Raw genomic sequence first — 25315 nt, 5'->3', positions numbered from 1 at the left:
GGGTGAGAAGGTTCACACAAGCAATAAGGACATGCTTACTTGTCTCTGAACTTTGTTTGCCTTTCACTGTGAGTAGGTTGAACTGAGAAAATGTAAAGCGTTTGATCGAAAATGGTAAGCTATAGAATTTTTAGCCAAGCTAGCAGCTTAGCTCCGGGAATGGCTCCTCCAGTTTGTTTGTCAGTCAGTAAAGACCAGAATATCTCAACAACTTTTGGATTGGCTGATATTACATGGAGTATCAATATTCACAGCGCCTCCAGGATGAATTGTAATAACTCCTGTGCTCCCTTGACTTAAAATAAGTTCTCATTCATCCAGTGGAACCTTAGAAATCCCTTTACGTTCTTCCTGTGCGCTCAAAAACAAACAAATAAAATCAACAACAAAACATCTCAAATCTTTCCTTTTCATGGCACTTTTCTTTCAATGATTTCTGCAGCTTTTTTTGCTCTGAACTCATCTGACAAATGACATAATGTAAATATTCTTTGTATAGTGCTAGTAAACAATAGTTACAGCGTCAGCAACATGTTAACATGCCAACATCGGACTGCTTTCTATACATGTAGAAGCAGTACTGGGGCATGTGAAATGTGTTTTTCTAAATACCATATTGTGACAGGGCTCTGCCCTGTTCTGCCCAGGTCCAAACCTTCTGCTTATTTTTGAAGCTTTATTGAAAGAACTGCCTATACCAGCCAACAGGTAATACACAATTCAAGTCCACTTGACAAGTTTTCTTATAATATTATACTGTTACAAACATGTTGTATTTCACATATCAAATAAATCTTCCTTCTCATAAGCCAACATTAAAGCTATGAAATGCAACTTTTGAGAATCAACTTGACATCAGTTCCTCAGGGTGTGAGGTCATAGACGCTAATCTTGTGCTTTGAGATGTGCAGTGCAGAATTTGCTCTTCTCAACTCAACTCAAGTAAAAGTACTATTACTCTGGGGAAATAGTACTTGCGGGAGTGGACAGAGAATGTGTTATGTTGCCAAGCAATAAGGGAGCTTGGCTCATTAAGCTGTCACCACATGACAACTGTTAATTTTAACCTCTGAACGTGTTAACTTACCTTATGTACCGTTATAATGTACACAACAAATTACATGAAATGAATAAATACTGAATATATATTTTAAATGGATTACAGACTTTGTGTCACAATATCTTTAGGGCAGAAATGATAATAGAAAAAAACAATATAATGTACCTACTAAAAATGCAACGAGCCTAAGTCATAACAGAAAAGATTAGATTAAGATGTAATTAGCATTAAATTGTTGATTACAAATTCTGTCAGTTCTCAAATAAAATTATCGCAGCAAAACAAAACACAGAATAAACTGAGCCAGAATTTTCCCCTACAAAGCTAAACTAGCAAGCTAATGTTTGCCAGACCAGTAAATCTACACGAACATGGAACCACAAAGAAATATGAAGTTCCATGGGTACAGTAAATTACCTGCTCAGGTATGTGCAGATTGAATGCAAATCCCTCAAGGATAATGTGCAGAGAGCAAAAATGAAACAACAGGCCTTCATTCTGCTTTAATGCCAAGCTTCCCAGAATTGTACGTGTTAAAAACGTGCTAAAAGTTTCTGCACTCTGACATGTGCTGACACTGCTGTAAGAATTTACATGAGGCCTGACTCGCATGACACCAGAACAATAATAATGCTAACATGGTTCAGGTTCAGGTTAAGATTTATTGTCATTTCCACACAAATACATGACATAGATTAGAGAGGAAAATGAAATGTTGTTCCACAGAATAAATGCCTAGTGCAAAAACCGAAATAAATCACAAACTGAACAGAGTAGAACTTAAGAAGGATCAACATCACATGGTCTAAAGTGGAAGGGTGAGCAATGACAACTGGGAGTAAACAAGGTTTTATGTATTTTCTGTTCTGCCTTTAAATTTCCACAGTCCAAGTCACCAAATATCATGAAAAATGCGTCGGGGTCTTCTGCCAACATATAATGTCCTACTGAAAGCAGTTTAAGGGATATTAATGAGCAATGGGCCACATTAGTGTAGAAATACCAGACTGATTTACTGTAAGTAGATTTAAAGTGAATGACAGAAAACATTTATCCTTTAGCATCCTGAGTTATTTCAACACTTAAAAGGGACAGAAGCTGTGTGTGTTGGAAATGTGTGTTTTCCCACTAACATGTGCCTACGGAAGAATTATAGCAGAGTCACAACCACAGCGGCCACTGACACTTTCAATGCTCTGATTGAAATTTCAAACACACTCCAAACACACACACAGGATTCACCATAATTATTCTTTGACATTCATCATACGGTGAAACACTGAGAATGCAAACACTCAAGGGAAATAATGTTTTCACTCCAAACAGTTTCAACCACTTGTTTCTGTCAAACAGCTCATTAGTATGAGATGATTGTGATCCGTCCAGCCACAAAGACTCCAAACTGGCCTGGCCTCAAAAACACCAGAGTAGAACCATCTACTGGCAGTTTGGAGTCACGAAATAACTCAACATGTCATATAACCCTTATCATACAGGACAACAAAAATGTCTTACTATTCATCCCTGAACCTATAAGTAGCAACCAACTGTCTCTAATTGTCTTAATTGAGCACATTAGATACTGAGCAACAGTTGTGAGCTGGTATAACCTTCAGTGACACGGAGGTTATACAGCCAGACAGGGATTCGAACAGAACAGCTACAGTAGCTGTTAGGCAGCAGCCAAAAAGGAAATCTTTTTTAGTTATTGTTTTTACTCAGTTTTAACACATGATTCATGGTCTGCAATTGCTTTTAAAGCGTCTTGAGAATCACATGACCGTTGTTTATTTTGAACATTATATTATTTATATTTATTCTGTAATGCTAAATGGTCTGCACTTTTATATCGCTTTTCTACCTTACTGGTACGCTAAGTGCTTTACTCTGCTTCTCATTCACCCATTTGAAATCACATTCAAACACACATTCAGTGTCTTGCTCAAGGACAGTTTGGAGTCGGGGATCAAACCAACAACCATGAGATTGGTGGACGACTGCTCTACCTCCTGAGCCGTAATTCGGCAGGTAAGGCTTTAATGTTTATATGCCTATGTTTGTTTTGCTGCTGTTGAGATATGATCATCAGGTCTATGGGCCATGCATACTGCTTCCTATATGTTTTTATCCATACTAAAAATGTGTAGTGTGCTCCTGGGAGCACATTGAATGGAAAAGCCCTTATTTTAAACTTGAAACTTTACTATGTTGTACTGGGACTTTCTGATAAATAGCAGGTTGCAGGGTTAAAAGGAAATCATCGAAAACATGTAATTCATTGCAGAATGATAGCAGCATGGTGGTTTAAGAGGGGCCACGCCAGTTGTGGCCAGTTCCAATGAAGCACTGAACGATGAAGAGCTGCAGGGATTTCTCAATGGCCTGTGCAATAATATCTTTAAAGCATTTCACATCTATCTTCGCTCTCTGGGTCAGAGCACCTGCCTTTAGGTGGCTTTTGCTATGTGATGTCAGGATGTGAATTATCCTTATCTGTATAGACACTAAATTACTTTTACCCTTTTGAGATCTGGAGTCATCTGGGCTGATGCTGGTCATAATGATACCAACTGTCATTAGCTAAGACTATTGAGTCAGTACCTCATTATATTAGTGACAATGTGCCTATAGTTGATAAAATGGGCACTTAAACTATTTCATTATTCTAAAGTCCCCTGGAATATTACAGTGTGTGACAGCCACAAATATTTGACATTATTCGAGCATCAGTCAGAGGGTTCTGAAAACTCAGTCTGAGATAAGCAGGTCAAGTTTGCATGAAATAAATTGCTATTTGGGTGAGAGAGTGTTGTAATCATGGGGGTGAGTGGTATTTGTTTACTCCGTATGGTGCCACCGCCACAGTGCCAGAGTCGCAAATTAACAACTGCTTAAAGAGTGTAGCCCAGCGTGCTTTGTGAAAAGCCAAGCACAAGAAGAAACAACACAAAACACACGGCAGGAAACGTGTAATGTTGGTTACAGCCAAGCACAACTAGCATTTGTTTTTTGTTACATTCTATCCTCCTGGGTGCTCTTGCTCCGCTCTTCATTAAAATGCATGTTACACCTTGTTTCGAAACTGCTCTCCTCTCTCCCACCACACCATTTTATTCTGACTAAAAGGCTACAGGTTATAGGTTCAACAAATTGTTATTCATCTGGTCCAACGTATTCACACCAGATCCTCATCACACCCATCCATCCATCATTCCATTCATCCATCCAACCACACATGCTCACATATCTTCCTAGTCACTTGTATTTATTTTTTGCATATCTATTTTAAAAGTGTTTAAACAATCATTTCCACTAAAACTAAATTTTCATGCTAACAAGCGAGCTCTTAAGGATAAACCATTCTAATTATGATACATATTCTTCAAGCAAATGAGACAAACTGATGTTCATGATTTATCTGTAAAAATAAAGGCGCCAATTACACCACAGGCCAATTCACATTTGTTTCTACTGTTACTGCTGTCGGTCCTAAAGTAAACTACATCCTTCAGTGACAAAGTGTTCATTTGGATGAAGTGCTGTAGTTGTAGCTTGACCCACCGCAAAATACTGGCATTAAGTGAGGTCAACACAGTAGACAGGAAGTGATACATCTAACCATATGAAAAACGCAAAGAAAATATTTATTAAACTAGAGTGCGTCAAAAAACTTGGTTCACCATCACCATCTTACTAAAGATTAAAGTTTGGTTCAGTTCAAACAGCTCCCTCCTATGTTGGAGTCCACCAAGGTAAAATTAACTGGTGCAGTATTTCCAGACATTACTTCCCACACCAGAGACCATAGAAGCGAATTATGAAGCTTATGCCTCTCTGACTTACAGTACCCACACTTCTCATAATAATTACATTTCATGTAGAGATGAAAGTGAGCAGGTGGCTGTTTTTTTTTTTCCCTGGGTTGTGTGTCTCTAAGATAAATGAGTGTTAACTTGTGTGGGAGGAATTCTGACTAGTTTCATCACACCATGTTGTTTCATTGCACAGTTACAGTATCAAGGCACTGCACATGGAGCTGCATTTGACTCTTTATTGTCTGGTTATTGAACGCGTATGCTCACCTTCATGGTATCCGGAAGCAGACTGGTATTATTCAGCTGCACACTACCTGAATTTAATATGACTCGGTCAAGGACAGTGGCCTCATAATGTGAGTTGCTCCCCAGGTGCAGCAGTGTTGCTGCCCACTGTTCCAAATTCAGAGGATAAAATTACCCACAAGCATTAATAATGTACCAATGAACTGACAGAGCCACACCAAGCCTGGACCATATTAATGCAAGTGCAATAGTTGTGCAATGCACTTTAATGTAACAGACAAACATGATTTTGTCCTCAGACCCTGCGGTAAAAGAAGACAAACTCTTCCAGGTGATACTTAGGGTCATACTGCTGCAAAATCATCATCACGACAGAAAATAGAAAACTCTTCACTAATCCTGCAGTGGTGTCTCACCCGAGTACAGCACAGGCAGCTCATACAGTTTCAGGAACTCGAGGTGAAATCTCACATAGTCAACACCTTTCTCACTTACCAAACTAAGCTTGTTAAGTCTGTACTTTCCCTGAGCCCACAACTGTAAACAGAGCTGCTGGCTGCCGCTCTCCCATCCTTGATACTTTCTACCTGTAAAAATCAACACCGCTAACATCCACATGATTAACACCCCAGGTCACAGGTCCATTTTAAACATTTTGAGCAGTTTGTCATGAAGAGCACCACTCATCATTTTTTTATATCTTCTCTGGTTCTGGAAGGAGTTTTTCTAACCTTTTACAATGCTGCGTGTTTGTGTTTTAGTTCAGCTGGAAATATTTGACAGGAAACCTGCACTGAAAAACGAGACAACAGGCAGGTAAATGGAAGGTGCAACGTAAGATCCCATTCAACTGCATTACGGCAAGTTAGCATCCAGAAGTTTGACTCAAACAAGGGGAAAAAATCCAAAGGTATCATCTCTGACTTCTTTTAATTTTTTTTTCTTGCATGTTGACCAACATTATCAAGTACAATACTAAATAATGGGAGTACTGCTTTAAGGTTGGTCTGCACTCAAACAAACCAGCAAATACTATTTTAGTGTATTTATCAACAACTTACAGGGAGCAACATCCAACTCCCCCCTCAGGAAATAAACCTGTTCTCATATCTCTACATGCCGTATATTAGTGATTCCTGTTTGTTCCTTGTTTAATACTGGCCTCAGACGTCTCTCTCATTTTTACTTTATTGGTATATTGCTCTATCAATAAACATTGATCATACACACAAATGCATGATGTGAGTTCACGGCTCATTCGAGTAGACTCCTCTCATATTTTGAGCAGTTAAATCCATCTCTCCCCATCAGGCAGATGATATAACATGCTGCAGCCTGAACAGAGACAAGGCGTCTGTTGTTTCTCTGCCAATAAAACTGATTAACTCAGAATGATGGTCCGACTTTCTATTGAACAAACACTGCCTCATATTTACAGCGTTTCCTTTCCTTGATTTCCTTTATTCATTTATGGCAAGTGGGCATTTTCTATTGTCATAAATTGCAATTTTTGGCTTTTCCACAGTATTGCACTGCTGTTTGTAAAGGTTATCTGCGACTTTGTGTCACTGCTGCTGTGACTTTCATGTCCGAGACAAATTCCCCTGCAAGGACAATAACATTTGGTCTAATCTAATCTTCTCTCAGAATATGCATCTATTCAGAAATATTTTAATCGCTATCAGTAGCTTGACACTGTGACAGCATAATATTTATTTTACTAGCTATAAAACCAATCTTGCATAACTGATAGTTCGGAGCCGGTAGCATTTTGACTTGCAGCACTTGTCCTTGGCCTGGCTTTAACTGCAGCCTGTCCATTTGCAAGCACATCTGCACACGTTTAACACCTTCTGTATTATGCACACAGGCTTGTTATAGACACCGCTCTCCAACTCAGTATTGTAATTTGACACTGAGGTTTCTTTCTGTGTGAATAAATTGTGCATGCACAATCAAATTACTCTTACAAGGCACTGCTGAATTATGCATATACATGAAAATAATTAATTTGCAAGCCTTGCCAACATTCATTATCATGATTTTTCTTTTATTCCAAACAGTTACATGCAAAGAGATGAGTCCTGCTGAGGAACACCTTTTGAATGCATAATGTTCAAAAGTGTTCCGTGCAAACTAATTTTATTGGTTGCATCAGGGAAATTTCCCTTGGGAAGACAACATTTTGGACACTTCTAGTGCTTCTGTATCTACATCAAACAGTTACACACCGCATTTGTGTGCATGTGTGTGAGATTGAAGGCAGTGGTCTCACAATTAATGAAAAAAGTACAAGTTGTGAATAGTAAATCGTACTGTACTCTCAACATGAGCTTTTCTGATTCCTTATAATAATGTATTATTTTCCTACATCATCAACATCACACATCACTCTTTGGTGTCTGGCAGTGTAATTATAGAGATTCTCACTAACTGTTGACAAAATGGTTTTTGTGCTACATTTAGGTCATCAACTGTTTAACATAAGACAACCTATTGACAAAAGTATAGTGCTTCTTATACAGACAATCGGCGCTCCTGTGTTTACTTGTATTTGCCTACAGGCCAGTCTTGCCCTCTTCAAAATGGTGGTGATGTTGATGTATGACAGCAATGGGCTGAAGCAGCCAATGCGGTATCCACATGTATTCTATCTATGGGGATAAATGACCTATAAAGGTGTTATGGCTGGAGAACTTGTTATTGTAACCTAATGAGAACACTTACTGACATGTTGTAATTGTTCTTCTAAGACATCTTCAGTCACAGTTTTTCCCCTGAAGGCACTGAAAAGAGATTTGCAACAAGACTGAGTGACGATAAAAGCCTCAGCTGAGCAGACAGAGATGAGACAGAGATTTGAAATGGCACTGACTGCAGTCAGCACTTCTCATCCACTTTTTTTTTTTGGAAGTCCTGCTGGTTACAGGGAACCCTTTGAGGATAACACATTAAAACAACCCCAAATGAAAATTCAATACCCTTCGATGGCTCTCGAGCCAGGACCTTCCACAGCTCACACATAATTTTATTTAAATCAAGCTTTATGAATAATAATCAGGCCAAATGAACCCAAATCTTCCAAACACACTGAAATATGATGAGAACCTGAAATTTCTGTACAGTTCATTTTTAATCTAGTGAGCCTCTTCAGAGGGTGGAGGAAAACTAAACTCTATAGGCGCTAGGTATGTAATTTACCTCTGTGTAATAAGAAGCCTTTAAAAGTGGAACAAAATACTTCACAAATCAAGTGCTAAGCTGGCTCTCGTACTTATTTCAGTCATCTATTATTGGGAGTCGTAATACATAAATCATGAACACTGAATGAAATGCATGAAATATTTGCTGCCCAAAACAGAAAAAAAAAAAAAAAAAAAAAACATCCCAGGAGCAACATTGTTCAAATGGCTGGATCTGTGTTTTCTGAAGCACAAAACCCTTAATCATCATCAAAGCCGTGTTTGTAGCTGCGCAATTGATCTTTTAAGCCAATTTTGGAGACAAGGTTAGTGTTCGTACTGCGCGGTACACAGTGGTCATGTCCTGTTTCTGTGAAAATTCCTCTGCAGGGGAGTTTAGAGTTCAAAGTTACATCAGTTTTTTAAAAGCACGATTTCTTATCTTTATGCCAAAAAAAATAAATGAAGAAGAATATTTGCCCTAGAGTTTTATACCTGGCAGCGTGAAGATGCTTTAAAGCAGCATTCAAACCTTGACGCAAGATATGAAATAAACAACATTAAAACCAGCAGTTCTTTGAAAAAAGATAAAATGCAAAAATGTTAAAATTTTTTTGAAAGTCTAGTTAATTTCCATCTGAGGAGTTGAAGTGCACGCAGTTCTTAAATCTCAGAGTTGGCTGAAGGACATGGAGATTTTTAAGAGAAATGCAGCTCCTCCCCCTTCTTCGCTGTTTTGGACAAAGATTAAACATTAAAAGTCAACACCACACCAAGCGCAGGCTGACTGGAATATTGTTTCTGACACACTGAAAATGTGTATGCGAACCTACTGTGAACTACACAGAGGATTTCCTACCACCACTCATTGCTCCATGTGTGGGTGAATCCACTAGGAATTTAACTTGTTTCATGCAAATAGGTTACCAGTCATAGGTGTGTGAGGTGATGTCATTCTCATTTGATTTATAGCACTGCTTCAAATGCCTAAGGCTAATAGTCTTTTCATGTACTTGAACTGGCCTGCTGTGTGGCTAGGACAGAGTAAACTGACAAAATCTGTGAACAGAGGAATATCTGCATCACAGTGCGAATGACAGTGATGATCTTCCAAATATTACCAATGCAAAGTTCCAGCTTATTAATATTGAGCTTTTTTAATTCAATTTAATTAATTTCCCCACATTTAACTTCTACACTTTAGTAGCTATTATAAGGCTTCTATGTTTTTATTGAGAACGAAGAGCTGTCATTGCAAATTAACTTTTTAAGGTGGCAAATAGCCAGAAGACAGATTCAATTCTTCAACTAAGGCTCAAAGTCTTTGACTTTGGTCTTAAATAATGGTCAGCATAAATGAGTTTGCCAATTAATAAATCTGAAGCTTTTTAATTTGTTAGAGAAAAACTAAAATGAATAATTAGTATTGATAAAAACCCATTTTCACTTCAGGATATCAGCTAATGTAGTACAAGTTATTATTCCAATATACAGTAATTATACCCAAACATTTTTTGTTCTTGAGGTCAAAGTGAGAAATGGGTGACTTTGGCCAGTTGTAAAGAGGGTGTTGAGGTGAGTTTAAAGTAAAGGTAAGTCACAGTATTTATCTGCTGGAACAGCAGCTGGATGTTGGGCACATTTTGCTTTGGAGAACTTTAACGCTGCCTTTTAACTGCACCAAACAGTCTACGTTAGCACTGCAGTTTCAATTTCTTAGTCTAAATTTAAATTAACAACTTTATCATTTATAAATTACTGAAGTCGTACAACTGGTCTCCAATGAAATAGAAAAGCAAAACATTCTCAAATATTTATAGTTTTATGCCAAAATAGAGCACATTGTACAGCATTCGTTTTTGAAACATACAGCATCTTCCAGAGAAGATATGCTCCTTTGCAAGATTTTAGATTATTCATAGGATATAAATAAACACACATCTTAAAATAACAACAACATGCAAATCAGTCATGAAAACAAGTCATGGACACTGGCTTGCATGGCCTTTCTTAATAACAGTTCAACATCAACAATACAAAAACATTTACATCTGTGAAGGACTGTATTTCACGACTCACTCCCACAGCCACACAAACTGTACATACACACATATGTGTGCTTAAAATTATTATAACTCTGTCTTGGAGCCCCTGTGAAGTCCGTCTGAAGGTTTTGCCCTCAAGTCGTCCCGTAGCCATTTGTTGAAAACAGCGACAGGGTCGATGTTCCAGTGTTTATGGAAAGAAATGGGCACCTGGTGAGCTAAAAAGTCTCTGGCGTAGTCCTCCGGGCGCGCCTGAAAGATAAGATTAAGTACGTTAATTTATATTTGGAAGCAGCTGCAAGAGACTGTGTACGAGAGCAGGAGACAAAGCATAAAAGTGCTAGTTATGTTCAAGGAGATAGTGCACACTGAAACCGACACACCTGATGGATTTGTTTATTTTATTGGCTGCTTGTATCAGACCAATAATTTGCTGAAATAAATATATGTTGTCCCTGTGCTTGCGTGGGTTTCCTCCGGGTACTCAGATTTCCTTTCACACTCCAACACATACATGTTGATGTAAATATGTCATGATGCTGTGTTCATGCCATGTCAGCAGTGGGGTAATGTGCTGTTTTGGTTATTATCATATACTAATATGACAATCAAACCTAAACTACTGAAACATATTAATTAACTGAAAAAAAAATCTGAATTGAACTATTAAAGGTTGCTAAAACCTAAAAGGAAATAGAAATAGAGCCAAAACAGTTATTTGTTATTGTTCTGTACATTGCATCAAATAGCCAGTGTGTGTCTGTCTGTCTGTCTGCCTGCTGACAGCCACATGCATGGCAGTGTGACAAAACGTCTGTGTAGCTTTAGCCTACAAGCTTTAAGAGTGAATTTATTTTTGGGTAACAGCACCTGTGTTGTAGAAATCAAAGGTTAAAAAAAAAAAAAAAAAAACACGACACATCTCAAAGTTCATTTTCAAAGTTACCATTGAAGGGAAAATACATTGTTGATAAAAAATGCTTCAAAGAGAAAACGCAGCAAAGGAAACGTCAACAACACGTCCAGCAAACAGCAGAGACAACACCAACAACTTATTCAGTGAGACTGGCGTGTCAACCACATCATGTGATCTGCACGCTTTTAAAGAATCTAATGATGCACTTGATTTGAAATTCAAAACTCTGGGGACTGAGCACATTCATTAATTGTGTGATTGGGCTGAAAATGCAGAGTGCAACTCAGTTATTAACACGTTTAGTTAACCATACAGTTGTTTATTCACTTGGCTTCAAGAAAATTATTTAAATTTGATTTTTTATGAGCTTGTTTTACTATGGTGTGAATACTGGATTGGATTGTACTTAAATATTACTGCTGGTTTTTTAGGGATTGAAGCCAGAGAAACCGAAAACTGCTATATAAGCAACACTGTCTCCTGAAAACTATGTTCCTCTGTAACAAGTGAAACTGCGATTTTGATTTAAGCGAAGCATGAGCCCCACATTTTTTTGTTTGTTTAGGCAACAAAAGCACTTTGGTTAAAGGCCCAATATTATCCCCCTTGTCAGCAAGTGAAATCTGTTTCCTGGGGGTTCTAGGAAGACATGTGGGACAATCTTTTGAAAAAATGAAAGATAAAGAGTTGACCGAATTTGAGGGTGTTCTACATTCTGTTGCTTTTCAGATTCACTTAGATTTAACTCCGCTTCCTCCATGTGCCGTACATGTATCTGTGATTCCAGAGAAGAGGTGTAAACTGGTTCAACCTCCGATCACTGAGATGTGCATCTGAGCTGCTGAAACACAACTCGGTTTAATCAATGGCAAACTGCTGCTTAATAACTTTTTATTTTAAAATAATTTCTTTATGTTGGTTTCGACTTACGCAGCTCCTCCCTCATGACTGCTCTTCCTGCAGTTTTCTAGCTGCTTAAAAAACACTGGATAATCTCACATGGCTTTAGAATCCTGGGGGGCTAAAATTCAATATATTGCACCATAGTTATCATCCATCATAATTTTCAGTTGCTGTTCAGTACACTCAGTTCTGTCAAGAACCCGTGCACTGCTTCTCACCCTAAACATCCATAGCATCCAGCATTAGGCATTGTTCCAGTGTCATTACTTTAGATCCAGCTGTTTTCCTCTGTGTGGTCAGCTCTCTTTAGTCGGGTTAAACCTGTTATCAGAGGTAGTTCATCATATGAAAACTTCACAGTGGTCCCTAGATTTTATGCCAACAAGACTGTTTAGGCACTTTTTTCAGACTGCTGGGCCTAGTTTTTTAGTTTCTTTCTACCTCTCCTCTGGTGTTGTTAAATGAAGTCGCGTCATGCCTTTCTTTTAATTATTTTAATTCCTTTATCAGTTCCAGGCTTGACTAGTTTAATGCATTGTGCTCTGGTGTCAATTAATCCCTCTGTCATCTTCAGATGGTCCAAAACTCTGCCACTATTGTCTTGACATTTAGACAAAAAATCGACCATATAACCCCAGTTCTGGCCTTTCTTCACTGGCTTCTGGTTTGTTTGCAAATTGATTTCAAGTTGTTGATTTTTGTTTTGAAGGCTTTGAAAAGACTGCTGCAGTGGCACAAACCAACCAAGATCACTCAGATCATCAAGTCATTTGCTTTTAGAGGTGCCAAGGGCCAAATGCAAATGGTGGGGTGATCGCACGTTTGCCACTGCAACACCTAAATTATGGAATGGTTTGCCCCTTAATGTTAGATCGGCTATGGCCTTGCAGCTTTTAAAGCATTGCTTTTTAACGATCCTACCTTATATCAAATTTTATTTCTAATTACTTTCTGAACAGAACATCAATTTTAGGAGGTCTAGATAAATAACCTTTATTCAATTTCGATTTAAAACACAATAATAAAAAGAAAACATAATAAGGCCTCAGTCGTAAAAAGTGTTTCTAATTTATGAAGATGTAAACCGTATCAACGTTTCTGCAACTTACTATTTATGTAAAATTAACATTTCCTCATCATGGCAATGGCAAATGCAATCAAATTCAAATTTGCATTTCCTACTAAATGTATTTATTGTAGCAGTCACAAAGGAGCCTGATTCTAAGGAGACACTGTGTAGCGCCTCTAGAAATCAGGTATTGCGCAGTTGGGCTGTCAACCTAAAATAAGATGAAATCTGTCTCTATATGATGGGTCTGTAAAACCTGTGGTATCTAACTTCCCTTGCTGTTTATTCATTAAAAGGCATCATTACCACACAACCTATAACTGTACAGGTGCAGAAGAAATCTCAAACGATTGTTCAGACTGACTTAGACTCCAACGCCTTTAAACTCTAAACCAGTCTCTCTCATATACACATAGAGAGTCACAAAGAATGAATTGTAAGTGTAAAAAAAACAACCTGGTGGAAGAGTGGGCTGTGTGTGACAGGGAGTCCGAGGGCATTGAGGCACATTCCCAGCACCATGTCATCCGGTGCGTCATTGCTGTAGCACTTGCAGCCGCTGTTAAGAAGTCGGACCACAGCCTCCCTGCTGAACACCATTCTGCAGTGACACAGAGTGGGAAAAAGGATAATTAACACAGCTCTGTAAATGCTCAGTTCAAAGGCAAAGGGTTCAAGACAAAACTAGAAAATAATAACAACGGGATGTCTTTCAGTTATCATCTTAAGGTTAATCATGCCTATTATTCATTCCTTTGGTGAGAGGGCGACAGAGTCGAGAGTGAAACTGCAAACTAAACAGAGGGAGAATCAGTTCTGCACAACAATAATGTGATATCTCTTTGAAGTGAGAAGTAATTAGACTTAAAAATTTTTTTAGACTGCCAAAAAAAAAAAGAAACACACTCACTCATTGCCCCTCACAACAGATAAAGGAGCTATCACCTTTGAGAAAACTGGCAGTTGCAGTGTTGTAAACTGTCACAGCAACTGAAGTGTCCCTAAATAGAGTTTCTCACACAGCTCACTCACAGATTTATCTATAGTACAGATTTCCCTCAGCACTGACAGCTGACATTTAGCTCGAGCTTCTTGTCCACTTCTATTTGTATGTGATAAAAAAAGCTTTAAAATGGGATCTTATGAATTTGCTATAGAGCATGTTTTTTTGGGGCACTAAAAAACAGTTTGCATGATGCAGGGGGTGTTAAACACTCGTTCCCTGTCTCGGTTTACTGTATTTGTTGCATATTTATTTTATGTTTATTCCATATTTTCATTGAGTATCCCTCCACTGCAATGCAGCCCACAAACTAAAATTTCCCTTAAGGGAGCAACACGCTTATCTGAATTGAAATGGGTTATCTCTAAATTACAGATTACAGGATTTCCATTACACATTTTATAGTCCCTCTGGTGTGTGTGTTTGTGTGTGTGTGTGTTTTTCATCATAATTTCTTGAGCATGTGAGCTGTGATTCTCACCCTCCACCTCCCGTGATGTAGCTGTAGCCGCCTTGGCTCAGACCATAGCCATACCTCTCCCCTAGACACACAGGTTCAGAGGGGTCGTAACAGCTCAGCAAGACTTGCAGTCTGGGGATGCTGCAGAAAGTAACGATCAAACTCATCCTCATCATCATCATCACACACGAAGGCCATTGTCCATTTAGAAGCTGAAATAACTAGTCTCCCTCAGGCACTATAACACACCCAGAGGCTTCTACAAGAAAGGGCAACCTGACGGACATAATGTGAAGCCACCTGGACTTGAATTCATGTGCTCAGCTTTATGGATGTTCGACAGGATGATAATATCTTTGGAAGTAATTTTTTCCAAAATGACCTCATTCCAAGCTTTTCTTTCTTTCACTGTGCAAACCTTTTGTACAGCTGTGAGACTGAATCAAAAGGAAAATGTATGAATGAATGTCAGTCAAAGCCTGAAAAAATGAAGCTGTAGCATTTAAAGAATGAGACAGTGAGCCCTTTCTGAACCTGCAGGGGAAACCAACTCTAGATCATGAAAACTTACCTGATAAGTGTGTCATCGTCCACAACAAGGAGCCACTTGGTGTTTGGAACGGCACTGCTTAGAAATCTTTGAAGGATTGCAAATGTTTTTCCGCAGTGTCCTGCAATTATAGACATTCTATAAATAAACTGGCCAGTACAACTTAATCACATATTGACCGTGTGGTCTATCCAGGTCGACAAAGATAAATGACCCCGTAACTGGAAGAAAAGCACACTTGACGTAAGCAGAACCATAACATTTGCAGTTGGAATGGTAAAAAATAAAAATAAAAAACATTACGGTGGTGCTAAAAGGTATGTAAGACCAGCAGGGGAACCAACATCCACTGCTATGAACAACAAAACAGCTACATTTAGTTGAGTCAGTACTGAATGACTGAATGCATTTTTCATATTAAATGGCTCCTGGGGGAATCCAGCCTGAGCTATGTTAACATTGTGTTCCAACAATTAGTGATTAATTAGTTATAGTGATTAATTTAATCACATGAAAAGTATTTCATACGAACATTTTACTAAATAGACTCATTGTCTCAACAGAAGTCTTAGATGAGGCGACAAAAACTTTTGTTGGACTATTGTGCCAATAGGGGACAAGGGTGCACCACTTTTGCATTTGCAGCTTTCCATTATATTTGAGCATTAAGATGACAGAATCAGAATCTGATACTCACGTATCAGCTACTTCATTGATGAAACAAATTACCTTACTGTTGCTAAAATTACTTTTTAAGAGTTGCATTTTGCACCATGAAAAAAAAGCCTCTTTGCCTTGCTTTAATGCAAAGATTTGTGCTCTAGGGCTTTGTGAGCAGAAAGAAAGCCAGCGTCTACCTTCTGACATTTCAAAGAAATAATATGGTATGTTTGGCATGATGAGCGTAGAAGATCAAACTTTTACTCTGCCATGTTTGACATGACCAATAGATGGAACAAAATGTTCTGCCAACAACTGTGAGGTGGTAGTACACAACAAATAAAAGGAACCCAAAGAAACGAACCCATCAGAATCCAAAAATCTGCACACCATCATAGCTGTGACATGGAAATCCCTAGTGGCAAGCATCTCAAAGAGTATTGAGGCCCTACTGTTTTATTTATAAGGCACGAAAGGTGTTTTTTCCCCTAGCATCTGAATATAGAATGAGAAAGGACACCTTGAACTGCTGACAGAAATAAAATCCAAAAATGTACTTTTAGAGGCAGGTCTCCAAACAAGCCTGGTTATCTCATTTCTACAGTAGTTGGTGGTTAGTGAATAATATTCAGGAGCCCAGAAAGATGCAGTAGTGTCCCTCTCCATGTCTCATGGAATTCGAAATAGTGAATTACCTTTGCTGCTGTTGTGTGCACAATAAGCCTACAACACACTTGACCATGAATTGTTCTGAGCATGTACTTCATAAAGTCCCTGTGCCGTGTTCCCTTTTCAAGGTCTTGCATCAACCACCCTCTCACTTGCTCAGAGTAAACCTGCCATACGTTTCATTTTACTTTAGACTGTTGAGATTATTTTTCCATTTCCAAAATATATTGACGGCTGAACGACTGTAGCAACAGAGACCTTTTATTTCCTTGACTTTACCCTGCCGTTCCTTCTGGACCATTAGACACTTTTCTCCTGGTGTTATCTTCAGTGCTTGACCCCTTCTGGGGAGGGTAATAATGGTAAATGAGCTGGTGGAGTCTAGAGTCTTTAAATGAGGGGGGACCTCCCAGTCTCTCTTCGGTGGGATTGTCATTCCACTGACCGAAACACCTGTCTCTAATTGCTGCTTCAAATAAACTGATAATCTTAGAGAAAAATATTTAAGATTTTTTCCATAATAGATAAATGAAGTGTACTTTAACTAGTGTGAGGACTGAATACCTTGTAGATAATATGTATGAACAAATACAAAAAAAGGGCTTAAGCTTCACTGTATTTGTACTGTAAGTTTTTGTCATACTACTTATTTGTAACTATAGTACTACTATAACCCCATTCAGTTTTAATTAGTGTTGAAACTGGTTTCATGAGGAAACCAATTCAATTAGTTTCCTTTACAGAGTCTATTAATAAGCCTATTGTCAGTTTGAGTCTCCAGAATTATTCAATTGCCTGAATCAATTGCTGATGTAACTGTTTTGTCACCTTTAATGTAAACTATATTTAATTGTATGCAGATATTAATAAAACCGCTCTATTTATATAATAAATCTATTTCCCAATCCACATATTTGTGCTCACCGATCAAAGCTTTCATTGACAGAAAGAAAAATATATACATATATATCAGTACCAAACACTAACATTTCGCTTCAAAATAAAGATTGTATGCCACACATTCTGTTTTTTTTTTTTTGATCGGCATATAGATATATATGCTTTTAATACTTGGCTCTAAAAGCAAAAGCAAGTCATAGAAATCAATGAAGTCAAGTGAAGGTGGGAAAATAAAGAAAAATGGTGGTGACTACAGATTCCTGACATATTGATGCCTCTTGACTGTTGATGAACTCTGACGCTGCTCTCAGCAATCATTAGCATAAACCTTGAGGCCTCGGGTAAAAAGCAGAAAGACGTAAACAAAAGAAATGAAAATAAATTATGTATGTCTTGACTTTAACTCAATTTTATTCTGATAACCGTTTTAATATCATGTGGGTATTTGCCAACGGGGACAGAAAAACCTACCTATCTTTCATTTGAACTCCATCATATGTCATCTCAGTCCATGCTTATTTGATTAATGTAGCAGCCAGTGGCTTTATGTCATTAAATAAGTGACCCCACTAACTATTTTTTGGATTTTTTGGTTTTTTAAATTACATTTAAAATCTCCCCTTTTCTAGACACTGATTCCGAACCACTGCAGAAATCCAGCATGCTATACGTACTCCAGGATGTGAATATCATTATAAGCAATGTTAGATTGACATTATGCAGAGTTACTAAACTGACAGTAGCTGCAGCATCTGGCTGCTTACCAAACCAGAGCAAATCTCCTGCCTGATGATGGACTGTGGACGGCTGCCAAAGTTCCAACACTCAATTGTTGTCTCCCAAAAGTAAAAAAATTTTGGCATGCAACAGAAGGCAAAATTAAAGAGAAGGGGACAGTCTCTCCTAGATGATATATGAGAGTTTTAGTCAACATTGGCAATGGAAAACTAACACAATTAACGGCCGAACGGAGCAGAGCGTAAAGTTTTTCAGGAGTAAAATGTCAAACTCAGACGTTTAGTCACATCAACTCTCGCTAACCTCGGTTAGGTAAGGTGAGATATGGAGATCTGTATGGAGATATGGAAAAAAATCTGACGTATTAATGTTTCTTGCATCTTGGCAATGATTGAACAGAGGAGCATTAAACAAAGCTTTCGTTCAGAGCAGTGTTGGATCATAATGTGTAATAATATTACTTTTCCTACTGATGTGTAAGGCAAAAAGTTACAAATAAAATGCCAGCGATAATATTACAGTTACTTTCTCCAGAAACAATGTTACTTATGTTGTCACTATATCAAAGAATGAACATATGACTTATAATATTTGTAGTCATGGCGCTGCACCCAGTACATTCAGCAGCTGGAAATTGTCCTATATCTTTGATTTGTTGTGATGAAAGATGATAAGAACATTATTGTAAGATGTAAATTCTGTGGAGGCAGTGGTAAGATTCTTTCAACTTCACAACACCGTAAAGCTCATGAAGATGCACCTCAACAAAAATGAGCCTGCTGCAGCTGATGGCTGTGACCCTTCAATGGCTGAACAACTTAAACTGGATTTTAGTCGTCAACAGCGGCAAGCAACAAGCAATGAAGAACTAACAAAGCTTGTGACTGCATCTGTGATGGATGAAATGTGTCCATTTTCCCTATTGACTCTTCATCCGTGACCCAAACCCTTCAGAAAAGTAATATAACGAGTAGTGGAATTAGTTACTTTTGAGAGTTTCTGATAAGTAGAGTAATAATGTTAATTTTGAACACAGTAATCAGTTTAACATTGATGTAATAAACGCAGCACTGGTTCAGAGTAGACCCAATCCACTGAGCAGCACTTACTGCAGAGTGATACTGCAGTTAGATACTCGTTTAACAAGTTTATCTGTAATATCCAGTAGAGCTGCAACAATTAGTCAGTTTAGTTTTTGAGCAAACATTCCCTAGTTCCTCTTTACCAAATGTAAACATTACCTTTGGGTTTTGGACAGAAAATAACAAAAATAACACATTTTCTTGGGCTGTGGCACATCTATAATAACGTTGTTTATAATTATCTTTTGACACTCTAAAGACTAAAAGATTAATTGAGAAATTAATGAGCAGATTTATCAGCAACTAACCAATCAATTGCAGCCCTATTACACACAAATATAATTACGTGTAATCTAATGAAATCTACTTCAACTTGATGAAGATTATAATGTGTCTTTTTTTTTTTTACACTGTTAGGTGCCTGTGTGGGCTTTTCTTAGGCTTCAGATAGTGTTGCTGCACTAGACACTAGTATATTCAGCAGTATATAAGATCTCATAGCATAAAACAAATATACAAAACAATCACTAAGTCAGTTTGGTATCACCAGCTTCACCGTGAGAGTTTAATTCCTGATTTAAAGCACTGAGGCTTTTAAAATCCTCTCTGCTCAGTCCTGTTTCATCTTCATTTAACCCTAATCAGCCATTCAGTGTATGATACAGTCAAACAGGTTTAATAATTTCCTGGGGATTTTAATGCTCTTGAAATCAATGTGCTTTAAGCTTAAAGAATTTAAAGCAGGGTGCTTTCAGTCAAACGTGGCCCGATTCCAAACAATTGCACATTAGCGATGCAATATAAGCTGCAGTGTTCCACTGTGGTGGCCCAGGGGATTGTCACCTTCCCTTTTAGTCACATCAGACCTCCAACTTTACTGTCATTTTTTCCATCTCAAGAGGTTCAGCAGTTATTACCACACTACTGGGAGATCACCAGAGGAGGTCAGGATATGCTGGTTGTTGTAAAGATCTAAATTTACATTTACTGGTGGAGAGAAAATAACAGCAGCCTGGAGAAAAACAGATGCATCATATCTGTCTTCACAGACCAACAATGTCTGTACCAGTTGCAGCATGAAACTCCTTTATCACTATTGATCCCTTCTGCTGTCATGTGGTTGGCTGGGATAACATCCTTCTGCATTTAACACAAAGGATTGTTTTCCATCGTGAGTGACATAAAGGTTTGAAATCGGTCTAAAATCTTGGCTGCCGGATTGACACACGTTTTCAGAAATGCGATCAAACTCCAAACTGATACTTGCAGTTCACGTCTTATTTTAACAATCCAAAGTGATTCCATTCTAGTGAGGATACAGCAGTCATGTGGATTAGCAGCAGGAAGCCAAATGAGTTGCTAGTCAATCTGGTGCGTGGCGTATCCAAACAAGCTGGACTGATAACTAATACTGTCACGGGGAAAGGTTGACTTGTATTCTTGGAGAGGCTCAGCTCTGTAACAGACTAGTCTGCATGCTCCAGTAAGTAGCCAGTGGCTGTTTGCGCCCTTCACTGCCTCCATTTAAATAGGTTGCAAAAGACGTCCTTGTTAAAGGACTGAGCTGCCTGAAGAGAGGCTGGAGAATAAACCTCACTCTCTCCAACAAAAGGGCCGAAAAGTGGCTACAGCCAATGCATCATCCCATTAAGGTGCAATGTGAGCGGTCCTAGGTGCCGTTTTGTGCCGACAGCCATCAGACTGTAAAATAATTTGCGCCCAAATGGCCCTGCCTCAGGCACCCAGGGAGCGCACTGAGGCAGAGAGCTGGTGCTGCCTTTGCAAACCACCCTCAACTGCTCTGAGCATTCGTCTGTTCTGTGTACATGTTCGTCTGCTTGTTTCAGATTACTTTACGTTTTGCTTTGGCATATATTTCATGTTCATTATATGACATCTGGCTCTACTCTTCCGTACTATAATTTATTGATACAAGAATATTCTCATGAGGAAACATCTGAAATCTCACTAACACAATCTAACTTAATTCAAAATTTAAGTGTCTGCTGGGATTATAAATTAAATGGTCACATTGTCAGGATGTCTTGTCAGCAAGTTAAGACTCAGAAATGGATCTTCCAGTCAACTCCATTCCCAAATGACAGGCACTCAAATCTTGCCTCAAGGTACAACCTGACTTATAGAAATGTGTATGTGAAGACTAGGTGACTATGCCACGTGCAAATAATAGGTGATTTTGGATGGAAGGACCTTTTTCGTAGTTCTTAGCTGAATAGAAACCATGTTCAAATGTTTAAGCTGATTGGCCAAACGCTCAGCCCACACAGCTCAGAGCTGTTGCAATTTATATCCTAGGGCGATTTAGCTACTGGTTTAGCTACAAATTCATTATGAAAATGTGGTCAGTCCTGCTCTTGAAAGCGTCTGTGTCCAGAGTCACTTTAGAGTGCAAACACAAATAAAGCACCTGAAGGGATGTAGTGTAATTCTGAAAGAAGCTCCCCAGGAGCTAGTGGCTACAATCTACACCCTAGAATTGTTTGGTCTAAAAAGCACATAAATATGATAACAACAACAACAATAATAATTATAATATGATATATGTCGGGGCACACTACAATATTTATATTTAGGTTATTTTCAGAGTAGGGAATGTTTCTCAGTCCATCTGCTTGGCACCTGATTCAAGCCATAAGTTGAAACAGCCCAGCTCTGCATCCCTTAATCCAGCCCCTAGGATGTTATTGGGTTATGCAGATCCAGAAGGATCAGTGGGCTCTCAGACTAGCTGGGGGGTATATTGTCCTTCCAGAGAAGCCTGATTGCCCCAGGGCTCTCCTCCAAGTGCCTGGTGCATCTCCACAAAGAGCATCAGCGTTGCGCTTTAACACCAGATGGATCCTCTTTAACCTCTGAATGCTTGGTTTTCTCCTTGATTGTGACTTCGGACTAGGGCAAACTATTTTATGCATCTCCTTGTCCTCACACGTGACAATATGTTCTTTCTGTCACTAGAATCTAAATATTTCCACAAACTCTGATATTTTTTACAATATTTTTTAAGTAGGTGATACCTTCATTAAAAGTATGTTCTGTAGATTTGAAGGAACCATTTTGTGAAAATGTTCTTAGAGACTTTTCTTGCGGACAGTTAAACAAGAAGATACTGTAAATATCACTTGTATCTGTTCAGGTTGTGTATCTTTTTGGTCTTTTTATAAAATTTGCTTCTACTCATTTTTCATTTTGTGTCTTGTTTTTACTGCCACGTGCTTGTTTTTGGTAGTTTCAATTACATTTTTGCTCATTGTGTCTCTTTTGTTGTTATTCTTAACTGTCTAGGGACATGATGTGTATGATGTGTGTATTTTTGGTTGTTGTTTCACTTTTGTTGTTGTTTTTTGACTCTTGACTCTGTGTGTATGTTTAGTAATTTCGTGTCAATTGGAGATCGATTGTTATCTTTTCGTGCATCACACCTTTTTTCCAACATTTTTTCTCTTTGAGATGGTTGTGCCTCTTTGATAAAATATGTAAAATAACCACAAAGTTCTGTGACTTTCAAACAAGAAATAGTAAATGACACTTCAGAAATAGGCCCTTGTGGGCCCTTGTAGGCCTGGTCACTAATCCAGCCATGTTGATCTCGCCATCAAAGCCTTGGAGTGTGTTTTAAAAAATATTAAACTAGTAATTTAAATGACATTTAGCCCAGTAAGAAAAGGTTAAAAGTTTGCTCTTGTTAAACTTCCAGGGAAGGTGAACTGAGCTGCTGTCTGATTATGACCTGCTCTTAAACAAACAAATATGTGGAGCAAACATACAGTCTGTGGAAATCAGTGGGGGATTTTCACCAAGCCTGAGTTGAGCGCAGTTTATAGCTCTCAGTTCTTTAAATTTGAAAACAAAAAGAGGAAACAGACCCATTTATCACCCCACAATTATTCTAAGAAAGAAATATGAAGAAAGCACAAATCAACTACAAAAAGTGCTATTTATGTGAGGGGCAGAATAAAAAAGCTCTAACCTTGCACATCTGTCACTGTATGAGGAAAACACACTTTCAGAGGGAAAAAGATCAAATCCATTTCTGACAGAAGTACTCCCACTCACTTTAGTTCCAATTCTCCTGCAATTTTAGGTTTGAATTACTCCCACCATCGACTTGTAGAAGGTGTGACATTGTAGAAATTTCAACTAAGGTTTGCCATTATATTTTTCGTACTGTATCTGTAGCCGACCCCGCACCCTCACTGAAGTCTCCCTGTATCTGTGTGGTCTAAATGAGGCCAAAGGAGCTCTTACCTCTTTCGGTATTTGGTACTCCTAAATTAATGGTTGGTATTGAAGCATCAGCATGGTCACTGTAGTACTCTAAAAACAAGGCATCCTTTTCCCAAGTCTTCTTTATCACTGGAACTAGAGCAAAGGGGAGAAAAATCAATAGTGTTTCACAAAAAGCAGGCCTCTGCCCTCAGTGCTGAGAACTTCTCTGAGCAAATTATTATTTCATATTTATTGCAGTACAAGTTTTCTCAGTTGTTTCTCTTATATTAGAGACAATTTAACGTATTTGTGAAGAAATAAATCAGTAGGGACAGGTTATGAAGGCAAAATGTTCCCTTTAATCGTTGAAGTCTCTAACCCTCCTGGATTCGTGATTAGTCATATAAATGTTTTTACCAAATAAAAATCACAAACACAGATCATTAGCTGTGTTTCAGCAGCTAAATTTCATATTCAGTGTTTTCTCCTGGGAAATCTTTTGTAAATTTTTTTTGTAAATTAGCCTGATGCGAACTGCAGCATACTGCGATACGCAGCCTCCTGACGTTATCTCCTCTGCCAAAAAGCAGCAGAATTAAAGGTGAGAGCAATACTGTATCTATACCACATGTAGTTTTCCACCATGTATATTGCTACAGTGTCTTTCAGCTAAGATTTATTAAATAAAAGTGACATAATATCTGGCATCAAGTTTTCTATACCGTACGTGTGATTGCCACATTGAAATTATATAAACCAAACAGACACTAAACAGAAAAGCAGCCTACGCACAGAATTAAACACAACCTACACAAGAAACTTTCTGAAACAGAAAGCTGTAGCTTCAGTCTGCTGTACGTGGTTTTCACTAACAGAATATCCTGCACATCCATAAATAAAACTTTATACCAGCATACTAGAAAATGGAATAGATTATAAAAGCAAGTGTACACAGCTAAATTCAATTAGTGTTTAAGTGGACATGTACTATTTGTATTATGAGTAATAGCTACTGCAAGACCACACTGCAATGCTAAAATGCACAACACAAAACCTTACCAATAATAATAATAATAATAATAATAATAATAATGATGATGATGATGAGTTTAAAGGGCAATTTCACGAATTTTCAACTTCCTTTCTATAAACCTCCCTCTGACTTCTCTGTTTTTCATCATTAGGAGTTCAGATGATGTCATCTGTTGGAGCTCTGGAAAGGCAGGTTTACCATGATTACAAACTTCATAGTGTGAGTAACCAGATGAAATATTTTAAATCAAAGGTTTAATATCAAAGTGGTGTCAGTCAGAGGGAACTTTAATGTCATTCATTTACAGGAATGCAGGAATTACATTTGTGTTTATGTTTTAAAAATGAACCATAAAAAACCCTTCAATGCAGTGATAATGATAATTGGTTTCTTGTTGTAGTATACAAGGTGGTCACTAGTACTGTTGCGGAATAAAAGCTAAAGAAGCTCAGTTTTGAGTTAATTCTTTAATACTGAACTTTATATTTTAACGTAACTCTAGATTAAAGTGCATTTTTATCTTCATGAGATTATTTTGTACAATACTGTATAATTACAACAGACAGAGAAGATTTAAAAAGCCTTAACAATGGCTGACACTTTAAATTAAATATGAGGCTCTTCCATGTCTATTGCTTATTGATCTAAGCTACATTTGCTTTTATCTTGTCTACATTTGAAACTGATAATGGCAGCTTGGAAGAGGACATGGTAATTAAAGTAATTAGTGCAATTGCTTTGGAGCAACACCCTCTAA

General features: G+C 38.0%; 1 protein-coding gene across 2 annotated transcripts in view; it reads right to left on the bottom strand.

Annotated features, from left to right (window-relative positions):
* Positions 1–10106: 10106 nt before the first annotated feature.
* b3glcta (beta 3-glucosyltransferase a) overlaps positions 10107–25315 on the bottom strand; it is a 56010-nt gene continuing 40801 nt past the window's right edge. Inside the window, exons 11-15 of one of the 2 annotated variants that reach the window (XM_067508172.1) lie at positions 23565–23678; positions 15271–15370; positions 14721–14840; positions 13693–13837; positions 10107–10600 (exon numbers count right to left, since the gene is read on the bottom strand). In XM_067508172.1, the coding sequence (XP_067364273.1) occupies positions 10433–10600; positions 13693–13837; positions 14721–14840; positions 15271–15370; positions 23565–23678 (647 nt within the window). In that variant the 3' untranslated portion in view covers positions 10107–10432. The remainder of the gene's footprint in view (positions 10601–13692; positions 13838–14720; positions 14841–15270; positions 15371–23564; positions 23679–25315) is intronic. The other variant, XM_067508173.1, reaches the window with a different exon arrangement.

This window comes from Channa argus, chromosome 6, assembly GCF_033026475.1.
Source record: "Channa argus isolate prfri chromosome 6, Channa argus male v1.0, whole genome shotgun sequence".
Taxonomy (NCBI): Eukaryota; Metazoa; Chordata; class Actinopteri; order Anabantiformes; family Channidae; genus Channa; species Channa argus.
The sequence above is the reverse complement of the archived record's forward strand: the minus strand, read 5'-3'. Positions and strand labels throughout refer to the sequence as shown.